Source organism: Hoplias malabaricus, chromosome Y (genome assembly GCF_029633855.1).
Source record: "Hoplias malabaricus isolate fHopMal1 chromosome Y, fHopMal1.hap1, whole genome shotgun sequence".
NCBI lineage: Eukaryota > Metazoa > Chordata > Actinopteri > Characiformes > Erythrinidae > Hoplias > Hoplias malabaricus.
Genome location: NC_089820.1, coordinates 75,400,493 through 75,421,065, shown reverse-complemented (window position 1 = coordinate 75,421,065; position 20,573 = coordinate 75,400,493). Strand labels below are relative to the sequence as shown.

The 20,573-nt window shown below is 42.3% G+C and overlaps 1 protein-coding gene across 1 annotated transcript in view; it reads right to left on the bottom strand.

Annotated features, from left to right (window-relative positions):
- Positions 1-3,193: 3,193 nt before the first annotated feature.
- Positions 3,194-20,573, bottom strand: part of LOC136678387 (parapinopsin-like) — a 34,899-nt gene continuing 17,519 nt past the window's right edge. The window contains exon 4 of the mRNA XM_066656440.1: positions 3,194-3,474. Within this exon, the coding sequence (XP_066512537.1) occupies positions 3,226-3,474 (249 nt within the window). The 3' untranslated portion in view covers positions 3,194-3,225. The remainder of the gene's footprint in view (positions 3,475-20,573) is intronic.

The following is a 20,573-nucleotide window of genomic DNA, read 5'->3' as shown; positions in this document are numbered from 1 at the left end:
TAAGGACTTTGTCTAAACCTAAACCTACCTTTTAATCTAAATCTAATTCTAACTTAACCCTAAGCTCCAAAAGGTCAGAAACTGCAGGATCGTCTCTGCGATTATTCTTCTGGTTCAAATTAGTCTGAGTGGATTTAGTGAAACACTGCCCCCTAGTGGATGGGAGCTCGTTTAATGATTGTAAATAAACACCGAACATAATGTAGAGATGAATATGTGACCTATTCCTTTCACATGGGGTATGCAGTAATTTTTAAAATGTTGGCAAATCAGGGGCTGGTTGCATAAAACACAGTTTGCCCCTTAGGTATGGCACTTAAGGCTTAACTTCTCCTTAGCTGCCTTAACTTGCCATAGCTGAGGGTGTTTACTTAAGGGTGTTGCACAGTTTCCTTTTAAGATTTCCTTACTGCATTAACAGATTTTTTACGGGAGTAAAATTCTATTGTTTCCATGGAAACCGATGTTTACATGCACTCACTGTGATACCTGTTATTGCCTCTATTGTACCAACTCACAAACCTTTCAGAAAAATGGATGAAAATAAAACCAAATTGGTCTGAGAAGGCAAAGATAATCTTTCTGGAGGAATACAATAAAAGCAGACGTGCGAGGGCATTTGAAGCTCTGTGATTGATGCGGTACAAGGTTGACTTATTGACATGAAATATCTCGCAAATTACTGACTGGAAGGATCCTGTAGCATAAAATCGGAAAGCAATCATTAACTGCATCGCAGCAGGAAGAGCACCACCTGGGGAAAGTAGCGTGATCCAACTCAAGCCAATTAGACAAATCATTGATTGACAGCCGATCAAACCTATAATTTAAAATCAACTGCTCATCATTAAGCGTATCCAGTGGGTTCTCTCGGTTGTGGTACAGTCTCCTCGGGATACGTTCATTTATCGCCATAAACTCGGCCATGTTGCGGTTAACACTGTATCAGAGGTAACAAATTGTTTTCCTTAATTTGGTTGCTAAGGTGGGCGGCACGGTGGCGCAGCAGGTTAGTGTCGCAGTCACATAGCTCCAGGGGCCTGGAGGTTGTGGGTTCGATTCCCGCTCTGGGTGACCATCTGTGAGGAGTTGGTGTGTTCTCCCTGTGTCCGCGTGGGTTTCCTCCGGGTGCTCCGGTTTCCTCCCACAGTCCAAAAACACACGTTGGTAGGTGGATTGGCGACTCAAAAGTGTCCGAAGGTGTGAGTGAATGTGTGTGTGTTGCCTTGTGAAGGACTGGCGCCCCCTCCAGGGTGTATTCCCGCCTTGCGAATGAATGAATGGTTGCTAAGGTACGTTATGAAACAGTTTAACAAACTTTAAAGGGAAAGTTTCCTTAAGGGAAACACAAAGATAAGGAAAAAAACTTAAATACATATGTGAACATTTTAAGGAAACCTTAAGGAAAAGACTTACAGTGTTTTGTGCAACCAATTTTATTTTACGGAAACCTTACCTTGGACTTTAAGGAAAATATTAACTTAAGGTGTTTTGTGCAGCTGCCTTAGCTCCAGTGGAACTTATGACCTTTTGGATCTTATGACTCGAAGGTCAAAAATCTGTAGTTGTGTCTTGGAAGGTTTTACACTAGATATTGGAACATTGTTGCAAGTATTTGATTGCATTCAGATATAAGAGCATTAATGAGGATGCATACGGACCCTGGATGATTAGCTGAGACTTACAGCATATTTGGGTTCATATACGAAATAAGAAAATGATATAATCAGTGAAATGAATAAAAATTATACAACACTTATTTCTGCCCCTGCAATCTGATTGGCTGAGAGATGTTCTAGGAGTGCCTGTGACCTCATGCCCACCACTGCAGCAGACCAGCACCAATGCCTCACGTTACTGAACTCCCTGTCGTGTTTTATGGCTTAATTAATATAAACATTTTGGACCAGATTCTGAGCATATATTCACAGCACTAGACTTGAGTCAGTGCTAGACTTGGCAGCGAGTTCCCAAAGATATGGACTTAGAAGACATCCCAAGAGAGGGCAATATACAACTCCACAGACACCCACTAAACAGATGGTGTCTTCTCGGCTCTCACCACGTTGGCTTTATTGAGCTAGGGCCGAGTTTGCTGCTGCATGGCACTCGCTGCCTTGATGTGTCGGTATAAATAGGACATCCCCTGGAGATGGGAGAGGACAGGACTGCCCTGTGTTTGCCCGCTCCTTCTGAGCCCAGCCGAGCTCATGACAGCTTGACCGATGGTTGGGATGAGAGCCATGATCTGGATTGTTTCACACCAGAGTGTAACACTGACACACACACCCTTTATCACACACTGTTTATCAGACTCACAGAGGCAGACCGACCTCCTGATACACATTCTCAGGAAAACCCAGAGTTATCATTTAGTTCCAGGAGTGGAGAAGGTTTTAATGTCTTTTCTGCTTCATTTTTTTTTTGTTGGAGTTAGTTTTAGACACCTTTTCGTATCCTGTGTTAAGTTTTAACACATTGGGTAAAGTCATTTTGCATGACTGGGAAGCTGGTTTGATAAACTCGATGGGCAGGAAAACTGGGGGCAGGGGAGGGAAGGAACAGCACTGTCTCCAGGGTCCTGGAAGTTGTGGATTTGAGTCCCACTCCGGGTGACTGTCTGAGGAGTTTGGTGTGTTCTTCCCGTGTCTGAGTGTGTGTCCTCCGGGTGCTCCAGTGGATTGGCGACTCAAAAGTGTCCACGTGTGTGAATGTGAGTGTGTGTCGCCCTGTGAAGGACTGGTGCCCTCTCCAGGGTGTTTTCCTGCCTTGTGCCCAATGATTCTGGTGTAGGCTACAGACCCACTACGACCCTGAACTGGATAAGCAGTTACAGACAATGAATGAATGAATGGTATCCATGGTTACATGAGTGTATAATTTATTAGCTACCATAGTAATAATTATTTTTATGAAAGGTCCTCACAAGCAAAACAACAAAAAAAGCAACCTATATTAAAAGTATAATAATATTAATAATAATTAATAAGTTTTCACATTTCTGTGTAATGCAAACTTGCACAGCTCAACACACTTAGAGGAGAGCACTAAGCTCCAATCTTGTTAACAGCCATGCCTCATGCTGAGAGAGACTAATTGAGGACAGTGGTGTTCTTTAAGCCTCTTTACCAGATGGTTTTGTATCTTTTGGTGCTGTTAGCAGGATCAGTTCTGGGGGTCCGTTTTGCCTTAATGATGCAGGGATTCACAGGGACAAATAAACATCTACAGCTCCCTCACCTGTTTGTTCATGAAGATGTAGATGATGGGGTTGATGACCGTGCTGGTCTTGGCCAGTAGAGAGGGCACGATGCTGGCCTCTGCCGTGATGAGCCCAGGGTCTCCGAAGGTGGCCAGCAGCGCCATGATGCCGTACGGAAGCCAGCAGAGCAGGTAGCAGACCACCATAGTGATGACCATCAGCAGGACACGGTGCTCTCGCTTGCGGCCCATCGCCGTGTTCACTCCGCTGACCTTCAGGACGAGAACGGAATGGTCAGAAACGGCCTCTAACCAAACAGCATTTACTCTTAATTGAGAACTTTCCATGCACTATATTTTAGAACATTGCTGTGAGAATGTGATTGCATCCAGCCACAGAATGAAGTCAGGTATTGATGTTGAATAATTAGGATCACAAACACCATCTGACTGGTGCTCATTCGGTCCCGAGAACACGGTTCCACTGCTCCACAGCTCCAAGCTAAACAACAGTTGCTTAGTGCTCTTCTATGTAGATCACACACACACACACACACACACACACACACACACACACACACACACACACAAACCAGTATCAGAAATGGGGGCTTTGGGATGTATAGTACTACCAGGCTCTATATATCTCGGAGAACCTAGCAACAGTTGCTAAGTGAGAACATATACAATGATCGCCAAAAATATTATAACCACCTCCTCGTTTTTACACTCATTGTCCACTCTCTTAGCTCCATTGACCATACAGCAGCATGCTGTAGCTCTACAATTACAGACTGTAGTCCATATGTTACTCTGCATACTTTGTTACCGCTCATCCCCCTGTTTTTCAAGGCTCAGGACCCCCACAGAGCAGGTATGATTTGGGTGGAGGGTCTAACTGCTGCATGTTAATCACTGCAAAATGCACAACAATGAACAAAGCTGCTGATTAGAGGATATTTTCAAAAAGAATTCAGTACAATGAGAAGAAAGGGGTGGTAATTCAGCTGATCACATGCATTGTCTTCACAGCAGCTAACACTAATCAGGCTCTGGACTAACTTCCACTAAAGCAACACTAGGTAGAATTTTTACCTTAAAACTGGAGCTTCAAAATCATTGTGATGCTTCAATGAACTGTAACAGGGAGAATGGAGCTTTTGTCATTGCTACTCTGAGCTCAGCACTGCAGAAACTGCACTATGTAACTATAGAATAGTAACTAGCTGTTCTTACTAACTGTAGGATAGGAGGAAATCATCCCCACCTTCTTTTTGATTTGAAGACAGTGCTGTATACTTGAATTACACTCTACAACTCTAGGGGGAGCTCAGGAGCAAAAACACCAAATCTTACCTAGTGTTGCTTTAAAAAACGAGAAATGTATCTTGATCATTGTAAAATGTACTTATCCTTGTTTCTACTCTCATTGTCCATTCCCTCAGCTCCACTGACCATACAGAAGCACCATATACTTATTCAACGGTCAGTGACCCCCCCCCCCCCCCCCCACCAGGACCCGGGATGATTTTGGTGGAGGATCATTCTCAACGCTGCAGTGACGCTGATGTGGTGGCGGTGTGTTAGTGTGTGTTGTGGATCAGACACAGCAGTGCCGATAGAGTTTTCAGACCCCTCAGTGTCTGGTCGAGAATGATCGTTGACCCTAATAATCCCTGTATGGTGGCACTGGTGGTGGGTTGAGCATCACTGGCTGTAATGTGAGTGAGCTGGACACAGTCACATTCTGTGGATAGATAATTCCATAATTTGGATTGTTTACAGGTAAACAGGAAGTCTTGTCTGAGTGACAGTGAAAAGACTAAGTGCAGTAATTATCAGCGTCCTTCCCTATGTTCCGCCAGCTGTCCGGCATTTGCATACGTGTAGGCGGACAGGCTCAAGGGTTTGTTTTCTTTACAGATGGTCCAACCGTCGTCAAGACTGAACCCCTGCTCTCTGGGTTCTGCTGAAGTTTCCTCAGTTGGAGTTCTTGTCAGGGTCTGTTGCCTGCTTTCACACAGTGTTTATACTGAGGGTTTAAGGGTGATGTTCATGATTTTTCTTCTGTACACTCTTTTAAAACTCTGAGAATGTTTTCTTGCCATTTACTAGCTCTCATTGGAAAAAGGTCTGGTGACCGTACACAGCTCTGGTTCTGTAAATGGGAAACAAGTGTCTCAGTCCGAACTGGCTCAGTGTTTCTCTCTCTCTCTCTCTCTCTCTCTCTCTCTCTCTCTCTCTCTCTCTCTCTCTCTCTCTCTACCATGGCCAGTGATACTGCATCTGGAGGTGATTTGATGATGGAGAGACCCCTGAATGTTGAAAACCATGAAAAGAGATGAGGATATTGCTCTATTCCTGCTCTAAATGTGAGTTTCTGTGGTAATTCAGACAGTGAATAAAAACTTACAGACAAGTTAAAGTTAAGCCAATAACATGCTACCATAGGCTACTTACTCAAACAAACCATTCCACCTTAAAAGTTATAGAGCTTCTGAATAAACACAAAGATGGGGGACGGGGGTGTTTTGCTATGAGAAATGTCTATGCTGCCTTTAAAGTGACAGCCTGGAGGAGATTCTTAATTCCAATTCCACTGGACATCTGGAAGGTCATTTGTCCACACCTACAAAGTTCAGTCCACAAACCCAGCAATCCCAAACACATTCAGTGATTTTGACATCATGGCTCCACAGTCCTCAGAACACCAGCAGCGTCCTTTGTATAATCCTTGTCTTGACCAATTCACCTTCTTTCAAACCCTTAGTATTGGTCATTTTCCCACAGTAGAAGCATGGACACAAACATCTGTGAATATTTTCAGATGTGAATCGATAAAATAAGAAAGCAAAGTGTCCAGCTGAAGTGACCACAGCATGATACTGACCTCACAGTCTGGCTGACTTCCAATGACTTGAGTCAATATGGAGACAGATGGTATTTGGTGGATGCTGAGGGCTGCTCCAGTGACGCAGGGACTGTGAGGGTCCGGAGGGTCCTCATTAACCCACAGAGCTCAGTGGACAGCAATGACAGGAAGTCAGAGCAAAGGGGACAAATGATGTTCTTAATTCCACATAATTGGGCAGTTTTAAGTTGCTGTGGCTGTGTAAAGAGCTTGAAGGCAAAAAGTAGAGTTCACAGAGGCAGGGATCTGTAGCACATCAGGCCTAAATGACCAGCTCTGGTCCAGAGGACGGTGGGACACAGCTGGTAATTATATTAGTTGGGGATTAAAGGAGTCAGATATCTATGCCTATCACTAGCCAAATTCAAGCCCAGCCACTGAAAGGCACCTTCAGCCCTGCTGTCCTCCACAGAGTCCGCTTACAGAGCCCTTAAAGCAACACTAGGTAGTATTTTTAACTGTAAAATAAGCGCTTCAAAATCATTGTGATGCTTCACTGAACTGTAACAAGGCGAATAGGGCCCCTGTCATTACTACTCTGGGCTCAGCACTGCAGAAATTGCATTATGTAACTTTTGGAGGAGGGTAGGAACTTTTGCTATCTTAGTGCTCATCAGAGTAATAACTGTTATTGTTACTATGATTTTTAGCTTTGAATACCATCTGGATCCAGACTGTGAGGTCAGCAACTGACCTTGACCACAGACTGGCCTCTGGGCTTCAGCTGCTTCAAAAGAACCCTTCATCTTCATTTATTGGGGATGCATGAAGATCAAGCTCCACTCTCGATTCAGAGCTGAAAAAAATATCCACATGTGCTTGTGTCCACCCTGGGTCTGAAAGAACATGGAGCACCCATACGCCTGCAATTAGAAAAGGAAAGATTAAAAAGTTTGTTACGATAGTTATCCATCTGTGATTAGCCGCATAACCGAACCAAAATGAGGCATGAAGAGGCATGCACGCAGTTGCCATAGTGATAGTCTTAGCCTGCCAGAAAACAAGAAAATTTAGATCAAACTAATATTAAATTTAGCGTGAAAAGTTACTTGAGAGTTTCATTCCTGTCAAACTTAAAGGAGGGTAACATTAATTATGCACAACTTTAAATACAGATACCGCTATATAATACAAATGCAATCAAAAGTTGGAGACCTATACACTTATGTGCTGAAGCATCTCATTATGAACTGTATGTAAGTTGCTGTGAGGCAAAGAAAGTTTCAGTACCTCACTGGGTTTACTGTCAGACGGAGCTAATTAGCATCTGTGGCTGTGTGGCTCTGGCAGACTGAAGCTGTGTTGACTGAGCAAAGCGAAAGTATACAGTTCTCTTTGCTCAGGAAAGACAAACAGGTGTCCTGCAGGGTCTGGGAACTGTCCGTTTACACTGCAAACTGACCACAGGGAGAGACAAGCTAGCTCAGTACAAACTGCCATCTGTTAAAATGTAAATAGATGGCAGGCTGAGCGATGATCAACATCTGCACTCATCTACGTCATATTACTAATAATCTTTAAAAGGGGAGAGTTAATGTAACACCACAGTAGGAAAAGGAGAAAATATCTGGGATATTTTGTAAAATACAATATAAATTAGAGATAACAAGAATTTTCTTTATTTAAATGGCAAAAGCACAAAGAAATATTTCTTGGCTGACACGCTTCATTGAATTTTTTAAATATAAACACATTAAAATGAGTGTGAATGTTTGTGTTTTTCAAGAGGCATATGCTGCCATCAAGGTGATTTATTTACTGGGAAGTCCATGGTAATTTCAGCAAGTTCCGCCATCCTAGTGGTTACCTAACATTATTTGATCATTATTTTGCTTTACAATGTTCTTCAATTTTGCAGAAAATTTGTACAAAATCAACTGAAGGCTTACAAAGCTCAAGAATACAACTGAATATTCCTGTCATTTGTGATCTGTGTATTGTACAGCACTACTGAACCTTCTGTGGTGTGTCTATAAATCCTGTGGTAATGAGTTTCAGCTCTCAATTAACAGAGTAAACCCCGTAAACTCCCAGTGTAGCAGAAAATATTCAGATGTCTGTCAAATATATACACAGCAAAATTCAAAATGGCTCATTTCCTGAGTAATGAAGTGTCACTGCACCGCGGATTGTGCAGCGTTCCAATAATAACAGTTAGAGTCAGAAAATGCACACAGCCAGAAAAACTCCTGGTGTCATTTATAATATCTCTCTCTCTCCTCGCTCATTCCCTCGCACACACACACACATAGACACACACACACGCACACACACAGGCACACACATGCACACGCACACGCGCACACACACACACAAGCACACACACAATACAGTGACTTACAGTTTAATAACTTCCATGGGAGTATGAGTAAAAATGCTATGAAGGAATGGTTTTGAGGTTGATGTTGCACTGGGAGTATGAGCAATTTGTTAGTTTGTAGCATGTAGCATTATTCATATGGGGCTCCTTAAAGAACTGACCATTCAGAGCAGTGTTAGCTTGAAGCATGTAGCATTATGATGGTCCTTAAAGAACTGACCATTCAGAGCAGTGTTAGCTTGGCCCTGCTCTTCTTCTGCTTCTGATTAAATCCACACCTTCTTATTTGGGCATCTTATTGAATGTTATCCAAAAAAAAGTAATATAGATTATCTCATATATACTGGTTGTTTAAACAGTAAAATTCCACATTATGCAGCTTATACATATTAAAAGTTTTCCGTACAGTTAATAGTACAATGTAAAATGTCACATGACACATGATCAGTATTATTTTTGCTGAAATATTATGAGGTATGATGCCTAAGGACCCTGAAACAGGACAGAGAAGCGAGAAAATGCTGTGTATTTTAGTGTTTCTCTCTCTCTCTCTCTCTCTGTTTCAAAGAGGCCCCCGTGTGTGCCGCAGGGCGACACAAATAGCCGACATTACGGTTCTTTTCTGTAATTCTGACGTCTCCACGACAAGCCCAAAGTGAGAACAAATTGTACTCGGTCCTTGATGAGCAGAGACAGACTTGTGTGCTTTGAATGTGTGCTGGCATCTCAGAGGCGCAATGATACGTCTGGCAGCAGTAACCTCTTAAACCATGATAAGAGACTCATATCTCCCATGAGCAGAGATCTAAGAACCAGAGGAGCTTCAGAGCAGTCTCAGTGCATTTAGATTGAGAGATATTTTCTCTCACTTCTGAGAAGATAACTTATTTGATATCCGAGCTTCATGACCATTGCATGAGACAGGCTACGCTAAGTATGTTTACGCTAGACTGCTAATGCTAATGTGATAGGATATTTGCTTTAAGAGAGATCCAATCTTCAGAAGCTCCAGTGAGACGGCGTCAGTAAAACGCAACGAAACCAGGAGGAAAACGAGGAGCTAAGCCACCACTTTTTATAGTTTGAGGGTCGCTACGTGCTAGCTTATGCTTCTTCAGCACACGAGTATGACTAAACAGCGATGAGTAAACAGTGCGTAAACAGTGTTTTGCAACGTCACCAGCTCCATTTTGTGCAGAAGCCTTGCCAGTGGAAAAGCGACAAGCTTTAAGCGTGCCGAGCCGTGTCGAGTCAAGTCATGGGGAGCCGGACCCATGCGGTGGAAAAGCACAATAAGCTTGCCAAGTTAGCTATGTTCCAGGTCCAAGTGTCAAAACACAGAATGCCCCAACCCTTCAATTCTCGGTTCGGCAATGCTCCTGTAAATGCCCCTGATGCTGGGCCTGGTGCCGCATGCATATATAAGTCATACAACATTCATTCTAACTGTGTGTGGTTTATAGTGCCCATTGATTAATAGAGCCCATACTATAATAGTACTAACGTGCATTTTGTAATAACTCCACTATGGCACAAAGTCTGTCATCATACATCAAATGATGACATGTACCCATTAACTCTAACAGTTGAATTATATGCTTGACACAAATTGATTTCAGTATAAATTACTGATATTGATTTTCAGGAACCTGTCAAGAACATGAGCGAATACATCAAGACACCTGGTTCTATTTGGTTTCTGAAGCAAGCTGATTAGCGCTTAACTTACATATATTCTGTGCTCATGGTAATCAATGAATAGCCCAAGATCCAGAAGGATACATTCGGAGGATATTAAATAAGTCATAATTAATCTATTTCAAGAGGAAGAGGAAAGTTAAAATGAACAAAAACAGTTTTCAAAATGGGACGCCAAACAACTGTGTAAGACTGTGCCCCACCAGAACTATCCCCCCTTAGATAAACAGCAATGCTTACTCCAGCACTGGACACCTCCAAATGGGTTTGTGTCCAGCCTTCCACTGTGAGAACAAAAACACTGTGCATCTGAGAGGATGTGGAACTATAGTGAAGCATATACTGGGAAAAGGAAATAGACAGAAAACAAGAAAAGTAGCTTCTGGTAAACTTCTGGTGACCACCCTCCACCCTAGAGCCCAGACCTCAACTTCACTCAATGTGTTTGGGCTTTACTTTAATTGTAAAAAGTAGGGAATGCACCCTACTTCTAATACTTAACTTTGGAGGTGTGGAAAATTCTTATGTTTTGAAGTTGTTATAAAAGGTGGTGCAGCAGGTAGTGTCACAGTCACACAGCTCCAGGGACCTGGAGGTTGTGGGTTCAATTCCCACTCCGGGTGACTGTCTGTGAGTAGTTGGTGTGTTCTCCCTGTGTCCACGTGGGTTTCCTCCGAGTGCTCCGGTTTCTTCCCACACACACGTTGGTGGGTGGATTGGCGACTCAAAGGTGTGTGTGTGTCTGTGTTGCCCTGTGAAGGACTGGCGCCCCCTCCAGGGTGTGTTCCCGCCTTGCGCCCAATGATTCCATGTAGGCTCTGGACCCACTGCGACCCTGAACTGGATAAGCGCTTACAGATAATGAATGAATGAATAATAAAAGGTACAAGGTTAATGCAGTAAATACTGAAGTCTATTTTATATTCAGATTGTACACCAAGACTTGGTGTAATGTTCTGTTAACTGTATAATTCTTGAAGCTGAAAATGAATAACGTGTATTAATGGCTGTTCTGAGTGGAAATGAAATCCTTTCCAGAGATGTGACTGCAAATGAATATATTCTGGTCATTAATCACAGGAATAAATGCATTTTGACAAATTACACATGAGCAGGTTACACAGAAACTAGAACCTGAGTCTCTAAATATTCTCACATATTAAAGCATTTAAGATTTAAGAGGTTTTTAACTGTCCCAGGGTTTTAGTTTTACTTTTAAACTTATTCAAACTTATCACAGGGACGATACGAGAGAGTCATTCAGTGACATTAACCCCAGGAAATGAAGGGAAAAATGTGAAAACTACTACTTGAATCAAGACTATGAGAAGACAACTCAACACTGTGGGTGTGAAAAGATGTGGAGCAGTGAAGAGTATTTTACTAAGAACTGTAAATTGAGAAAAAACATAAAAAAATTATATTGTTCTCTGAAAATTGGGCTTTCCGTCCCAGAGCCGAGACCTCTACATCGGGAGGTCTGGGTTTCTTTACTCTGACTGCTTCCCCCGCGACCTGGACCTGGATAAGTGGTGGATAATGGATGGATGGATGGATGGCTTATTAGTCTTTATTTGATTTGGGAGCAGGAAGCAAACCACAATTGTGTCAAGAGCTCAAGCATTTGGCTTAAATATATTAACTTAATTTAAATTCATTTACTTTGCTGGTGAAAGAACCGTGGATTCACACATGGACCAGCTGCACATTCAACAAGAACTGACTTGGTTCGCTTTGCCAAGGACTGTCAGAGATTTGTGTCTGCTTGCTGGACACACATGGCTAAGAAGCTAGCATGAAACCAATGTATGCATTGAGCTTAGCATGTTTATGTCATGTTTTCAGGGGTTTTACACATTGTTTTTTCAAACTATGCAGTGTCGGAAACGGTGCCCTATTCACTATATAGTGCACTATTTTGGGGTCCAACAACACACTGCAACAAGTGGTGCACAACTGATGAACATTTTTTTTACCCCTGTAACCCACTACTAAATTCCTAAAAATATTTTTATAGTTATTTCTTTCTGTATGTTTTCTCTTGTGCACTATGTATAGTACTGTGACACTACAATATCGTTCTGTATCAGTAAAGTGTTAAATTAATCGTAACTTATCTTGGTTGGTGTCTGAAATCATTCACTACCCTGTATATATACTATACTATATTAGTGCACTATATAGTGCGTAATGAAAAAAATAGTGAGTAAGCAGCCATTTCAGACACAGCTCTAGTTTCATTTACTTGGCTGAAGTTGTAAGACCTTAGGACACAGTGATGTAAAGGGTGCACTAACATGATCACAATGTTTTTGGAATTGTAGATCAGTAACACTCCCGTTAGTAATTCCTTAAGGAACTAAAGGAGACCTTAGTACAGAATAATGCTACCACTAGCATGAAGCTAACAAATGTTTCCCTGATTTATTGTCCTTATGTGGTCTACATTTTTGAGCCTAGCACAACAATATTTGGTCCTATTCCTTTGTTCAGGTGGTAGGATTTCAGCAAATAATAATGCTAGCATAAGGCTAACAGAAGCCATAGAGAATACTATTTTCATACTATACTGTTGTCAATATATTTCAGGGGTTGTGCATACTCCCTGTGGTCGCATTTGCAACAGTGAGCTAGCTTCGGAGGAAATAAATGAACAACCTGGAGCTAGCCAGTACTTTGTGCTTATCTTGTACATGTTGTATGGACATGATCTTGTTAATGAACTAGCTCCATTTCATTGGCTCAGATGGCAGCATCTCAGCAGATGATGTAGCTAACATGTTTAGCACATTCACAGCGCTGTCGATATTTTTAATAAACACCAGCAGAACTCCCTGTGGTCATATTTACTGCTATGCTATAGCTCCATCTCATTCAATTCAGCACAGAATGAAGGTAGCATTAAGCTAACCAATACCATTACACATAATATCAGAATATTTCACACCAACACATCTCCCATTCCACTGGCTGAAATAGCAGTGCCTCATCACAGTGTGAAGTTAAATAAAGCCCTCGACTGTGATTTTTCCAAATGTTGTCACCATATATGATATTTTATTTTTATATCAAATCTCCCTGGGGTCGTACCTACTATGTTTCAGCTTCATTTCATTGAAAATAAATAAAAATAGCATGAAGCTCATACCTGACTGCATTGCAGTACTGCAGGTGATACTGTACTGTACTTTTGTTTAAACTTGTAGGTTTGGCTACCTGTGATCAAATTCCCGGCAAAGAAATGCATTGTTTGACATGGTAGCACCTCAGAAAAGCAAAGCTAACACATGCCTTGTGGATTAGCATTTTCCAAAGGTTGTCCATACTTTTTTAAAGGTTATAACCAAACCAACTCCCTGTGGTCATATTCTGGGCAGTGAACCAGCTCGCTTTTTATTGGCCGAGGGGTGCTAGCACCTGTGGCTGCCCTCTGGCACACTGCAAACTGATACATCAAGAGAGAAGCTGCAGTTACATGGGGCTTCATTTAGGCAGATATATGCTAATGCCATGGAACACATGGCAAACAATGCAGAGATTTCCAGTCTCATCAGGAACTCATCAGAGCACATAAGCTGAGTTGTTCAAGAGCTTTGTAGAAAATGGCTGCTAGGAGTTCACAGCATAGGGACTAAAAAATAAAATAAAACAAATATCTCTAAATCTAATCTCATTGGAAATGTCATGAGCCATTCTCGATATTCACCGGAAATTAATGAAATGGCAGCTAAGGTATGTTTGGGTAGTTACTTGTGTAGACGTATGATTGACTGTCAGATGATTTCCCTATGCCTTCCATGGTATAGAGGATCTACAATAGAATGATATTTTTATTAAGTGAGTGAGCAAGAGACAGAACCAGGGCCATCAAATTTTAAAAAATCAGTGGCCTCAAGCAACTGAGCACCAGAAATAATTATCATATTAATAAGTATTATCAGAACCCCACTGCCTCTGCTGCTTAGCCGTGCTGCCAACAACACAATGCTGTCTCTGTGCGTACAAAAGCAATCAGATAAGAGACATCAAGGCTAACTGTCAGACAGACACCACTGTCAGCTTTAATGCCAGCATTTTCCTGGAAACAATCTCAGGGCGGAGATTAAAGCAGAATTCTGTGGAAGTTAAAGAGCACACAGCCGATTGCTGGAACGAGATACTGAGGAGTGCGACACGGTGTGTTTCCTATCAGCTTCTTGTGGAAAACGTCTACACAGGACATTTAAATGTTATCTAAGGGAGAATTCAGAGGTGTGGCATTGGCTTTTGTTTGCTGTTCTGTGCTACACTGACACAATTAGATTGTTAAAGGGCCAATATTCCACTGTATTCCACCATTTATTCAACCATTTCAGTGACGTGTATTTTGACACTATTTATCATTGCATTGGTCACTGCATTCCTCAGCAGAAAGTGCTGCAAAAGCAAGTGCATTGATTTGCTCTGTTCCTGTGGATAACGTTGTATCCTAAATACATGGGAGTTTGTGTTTAGAGGTTTTAAAAATGGTGATACTGATGTTAGCGATTGTGAACGCAGCTATTAAAATGTAGGCTATCAATGCTATAGGCCTCAGATCTCAGATGTAATTGTGGCCTTTGTGTCTGATTCGATGCAGAACTGTGAGCGGGAGATAATTATCACAGATGTGGCATTTATGACGCTGGTATTTATTTACAGGACATGCCCGTGGAGTTGTACAAATCATTTTCCCATTTTCCTAGAATGGGCTTTAATTTACTGCTTTATTTGCTGTGAGCATGCAACGCTACCACCCTCCCCCCCAACACCTTCCCTTTTCACACCACCCCCCCACCTCCGGAATAATAACACCTCTGTGTCTCTTCTCAATTTCAGCCCGAGCCATTCATCTGCTGCATATTAGATTGCCACATTTCATCGCACCTCACGCCTGGTTTACTCTTCATTTACTGCTAATCAGCACATGGATTATCCAGCGTAATAATGACTACTGCAGATATAGAAGGAGCTTCTGTCCACCGCTGCTTTTCAAGGACACAGAGAGGTGCTACTAACAATACACTGTGTCTAGAGGTTTGTAAACACATCTTAATGAATTAATTCAGCTACTTTCAGGCTCCACAGAGAGGCCGCTTTTGACACAGCACTTTATCAATAAACGCCACAGAAAAGCAACACACTGAAGCAGCTGAACATGAGCTAGACGCACAGAAAGCCACTCCTCAAAAGACAAATTCAAAACAACCAGTTTGAATAAAACTCATTCATTAATTAATTCTTATTCTGAAGCCACTTCATTCTGAGAAGGGTGTGGTGGGCCCAGAGCCTGCCCAGCAGGAACACACCCCGGACACACACCGCAATTTCCTGCAGCCAGTCTCGCTACCAAGATGCTTTTCACCTGGGAGGATACCCCCCAGACACTGGGAGAACACAACAAACTCCTCACAGTGACCCGAGGTGAGGATTGAACCCAGGACTTTGAGACCCTGTCCACTTCCATTACATCAGTTTACAGGCACTAGACTACAAACTACAGTTTGCAGCTGCACTAGAGCTTCCCATTTGGTACTGTGTGTACAATCAAACATCTGTCTCCACATCTGGAGACTCCTCTGCCTTTAAGGAGTTTTTTTATTTATTTTTGTAGCTGGTTCCATATGTCATGAAAAGTAATGGGCTGGCTTTTCTTATGTCAGCGACTCTGTGTGTGTGTGTGTGTGTGTGTGTGTGTGCGTACACAGTCCGAGCCCACGGCGTTCAGCAGTCGAGCGTGTAACCTTCCCACAGCTGCAGCGGGACTGATAGTGGTTCTGCCAGCTGCCCAGTGTCTCAGCGTCCAGCAGGGGCTAACCAGCGCCCAGAGCCTATCTCAGAGCTCCGTGAAGGGTCATGCCTTACATCTCCCTGATCATGAGGGTCCTTCTGTACAAAACAAACACAGGCCTGGACTCCAGGGAGGGAGGAGCACCATGAGCCAACGGCGGTTATTCTTTAATTAGAAAACATCTCCAAGTCTCTGGCTGCTGCTGATAGGCGTGTGGTCTCCTGACCCCCAGTAGAAGAGTGACCAGAACACTGTAAACACTGCAGCGTGACAGAAGGGACGGACGGAACATGAAGTGCTTATAGAAGATGACTGAATGAATGAATGTACTGAGCTAAGGCTGATCTAGGTTAAATCTATAAGCCTAAAGCAGGTATAAAACCCTTTTCAACTGCACAAACTTTTACACTGTATTTCAGCTGTATTCTATTTCCCTTTGCACTTGGATTAGAGATCAAACGCAGCGGGGAACCTTTCTGGAATGTTTGCACCGTTGCATCATGACACACCGGGGAAGTTTTCCCATTTTTTTCACTGTGAATGTATACGTGTGAATACGACTATTGCACGAGATTGCCATCAAACACAGCAGGCTTTTACATCCATGGGATACAGCTCTATGAATCATAATTTACCATATTGTCTTCTGAGTGTGACACCGAAGTGTAAAAGTTGTCAGGTCCTCTGCCACAGCGAAGGAAATCTGACTAAGCGCTGAAGCAAAAGTCTCCAAACGATCCAGACATAAACAAGCCTCTCAGCATGGAACAATTAGCGCAAGGAATTACATTTCCATCTCATTTCCATTCTTACGTTCACGCCTGCTCTGCTGACTTTTTGCTGTTCATTCTGATATAAAATGAAGAGTTTCCTTTGTGCCACACAAGAAAACTCACATCCTGACCACACCACACCTCTTCCACTGTAAACTGAAATGTCAGATGCTAGAAGTGCTCTAATAAAAATGAGAAATAATTAGTGTGTTTATGGATTTTTGGGGGGGGGTTTCAGGCAAAATCTCTAGCATATGTTTAAATCTATGTTGGAGACAGGGCTGAGGACATCATCCATTCATTTGTTCATTTGCAGTGACCATTTAATCATAATCAGAGTCACATTTGGGTCCAGAGCCTTCCCAGCATCATTGGGCACAAGGCAGGATCTCACCCAGTACAGGGACCCCGTCCTTCACAGGGCATCTCTCCCACACACACCCAGTCACCCACACATTCACCCAGTCACCCACACATTCACTCAGTCACCTACACATTCACCCAGTCACTCACACATTCACCCAGTCACTCACACATTCACCCAGTCACCCACACATTCACTCAGTCACCTACACATTCACCCAGTCACTCACACATTCACCCAGTCACCCACACATTCACCCAGTCACTCACACATTCACCCAGTCACTCACACATTCACCCAGTCACCCACACATTCACTCAGTCACCTACACATTCACCCAGTCACTCACACATTCACCCAGTCACCCATACATTCACCCAGTCACTCACAAACTCCCATTTGTGGATAATTTCACACATTCACCCAGTCACCCACAAACTCACACCTGGGGACAGTTTCACACACTCTCTCACACACTGATGCCTGATGTTAGGAAAAATAACATTGTGATATTTTGTCTTTCAGTGATAAATTGTGATATTAGAAAATGTTCACCAGATTCACCTGATGTCAAAGATCCAATGTCATGTAAATAATGATGCATGTTTCTTAACTCAAATAAGGGGCTCAACTATGAATGATGAAGGGGTGTGCACATCGCTATGACGATGTTAAACATGATACATCATGCAGCCTTAACTCATACACTCACACCTTCCAACTGGTGTGTTTGGACTGTAGAAGGAAACTGAAGCCACTGCAGGAAACCCACAGGGACACACTCCTCACAGACGGTGAAAAGAGGCAGGGATTGAACTAAGGACCCCTTTGAGGCTTAACTTTAACACTCAGGGTTCTCCATGGTTACTCTGGAATTAGTGAGTTTTATGATGTCCGTATGGTGTCCATTCACTGTTAGCCACTGCAGCATACAGAGACCACAGTGTGAAATATAAACCATGAAAGGTCTAAAGTCATCAGATAAGACACTGCACAGTCACATATTAGCACATCTATTTCTGTTTCACCAGTCCTGCCACATCAAGTGAGAACTCTGAGCAGTGAACCAGATGTTTTATTTGCTTTGGCGCTTTAGAAAAGGAGACTTTGGACGTGCTTCGTAACGAAGTGAAAGCCTGCACAACTGGACCTTTCTTCCAAATCCTGCCGCACAAACACACAATCCAGTCTTAAAAACAGAGGGCGCATTCTTCAGGGACCTTGAAGTAAACAACCAAGCCTTCGCTACTTATTACTGAGTCTACTTTTCTCCACCTGACCAAGCAAAGTTTTCAAGCTGGGAGAGTCCTCTCAGGGTTTTGATCCAGAGAAGACTTTACAAGCGCTACACAGAGAAATGAGCGAGAAATGAGGGAGGGATTCTGCTGTGCACTCCTCTGCATTCCCCAGAAATCTCACTTTATCATATACTCTGGCAGTTTCTGTCCACCTCTCTTGCACGTCTGGAGCCTTTACAGCTTCAATGTGTATAATGTGCGAAGGTGTAGCTGGAAAAAGATCTGTGAATTCACTGCAACTCTCCCAGTCCACCTTAAAAACAAGCACACAGTTCTTAAAAGTCTTTCAACTCATTAAGAGCTCAAAGGCCTTTCTTTAAGAAGTCTTCTAGTAGTGTGTCACTCACTCACTCACTCACTCACTCACTTTTGCAAAAATGCTCCACAAGGGGCTCTATTCCATGCTTCACTTCAATGACAATGTATCCTTTGTTTTCAAAAATTAGAGAGCATTATCCATTTAAAGTTATGGCCCACACCACAGACCTCACCCAGGACTGCACAGTAAATTCACCAGTGTTAAATCAACACTATTAGTGTTAAACTAACACTGTGAGTGTAATAATGTAACAGTCTCCATGTTAACACTAATAGTGTTGATTTAACACTGGTGAATTTACTGTGTGAACTTGAGACAGGTGGCTGTACTCAGAGAAGGTTAGGGAGGAGCTCTGGGTGGTCTGCTCCCTTCACTCTGCAAGGGAATGTAGTTATGAAAGAGTGAGTGGTGATAAGGGGAGTTAGAGGGTGTGGACTGTGTAAAGGAAGGAGTTTTAGAAGTGGTCAGTCACCCAAACCTTAGCTGTATGTAAAATGTTATATAGTTGAGGTACATTGGATTTTGATCCTCCTGTTGTTGTGTGATCAAGTTAGCATTAGCCTGGTAGCATTTGTCATAGTCATTTCAAGCATGCAATGTTTCATTGGATGCAACAGCGTGGTCCAGCACAGACCAGTTCAGTAAATGCAAAAAAAAAAAAAAAAAAAAAATCAAACAGGGGTACTGGTGGTTGTTCTTAATTAATAGTACACTTCATATGGTATAATAATAATAATAATAATAATAATAATAACAATATAATTATTATTATTATTATTATTATTATTATTATTATTATTATTATTATTATTCATTCATTCATTCATTCATTCATTCATTGTCTGTAACCGCTTATCCAGTTAAGGGTCATGGTGGGGCCGGAGCCTAACAGAGCACAGTTAGCTTGTAGCATGTAGCATTATGAAGGTTCTTAAAGAACTGATCATTCAGAGCAGTGTTAGCTTGTAGCATTATGAACGTTCTTAAAGAGCTGATCATTCAGAGCAGTGTTAGCTTGGCTCTGCTCGCAGGTGAAGCTAAATGCAAAGCTTCTTATTAAATCCACAGCTCCTTATATGGGCATCTTATTGAATGCTATCAACATGAGAAAAATATTAATTCATTCATTGTCTGTAACCACCTATATACTTCAGGGTCGCAGTGGGTCCGGATACTACCCAGAATCCTTTGTAGGGCGACACACACTCATACATTCACTCACACACTGGACACTTTTGAGTAGCAAAATTCACCTACCAACATGTTTCTGGACCATGGGAGAATAATAACAATAATAATAATAATAATGTTATTTATACCCTCTCAACCCAAAACTAGACCCCAACATCTGAAATATTGTCCCACACTTCGTTACTTTGTGGTGGTCTTATTTTGAAGCCTGTGACATTTCCCACCTCTTATGGCCTTAAGTAATCTTTCTTCAGCTTGGACATATAATCCTTCATCTGTAACCACCAGCACACAGTCCAGTGGCAGGGTCAACGAGTGGACGTGAACTGCAGAGGATATGTGGCTACTATGAAGCCACTCCCCTTTTATCTCCTATTTTTGAGTGGCCACTCATCAGTATTCAGTCATTGCAGATGAAGCTTGTGAGCAATAAGTCATTGTCCCCAAGGATTCTTCTGCACGTCATACTGACACCTAGTGGCCTGGAGGTGTGGGCGATCCTGTATTGAGCCTGTTTTAAACATGGCTGTCCCCATGTAGGGGACCCACTCTGTGGAGCACAAACTTGTTCATTCAGGGACAACAAATGCTTTTATTAAACTGAGAGATTCCACAGCGTCAGCAGAGTGGCTGGCTTTATTGGTTTATTCATTTATTTTCCTGGGGATTTGTTTATTTATTACTGGCTC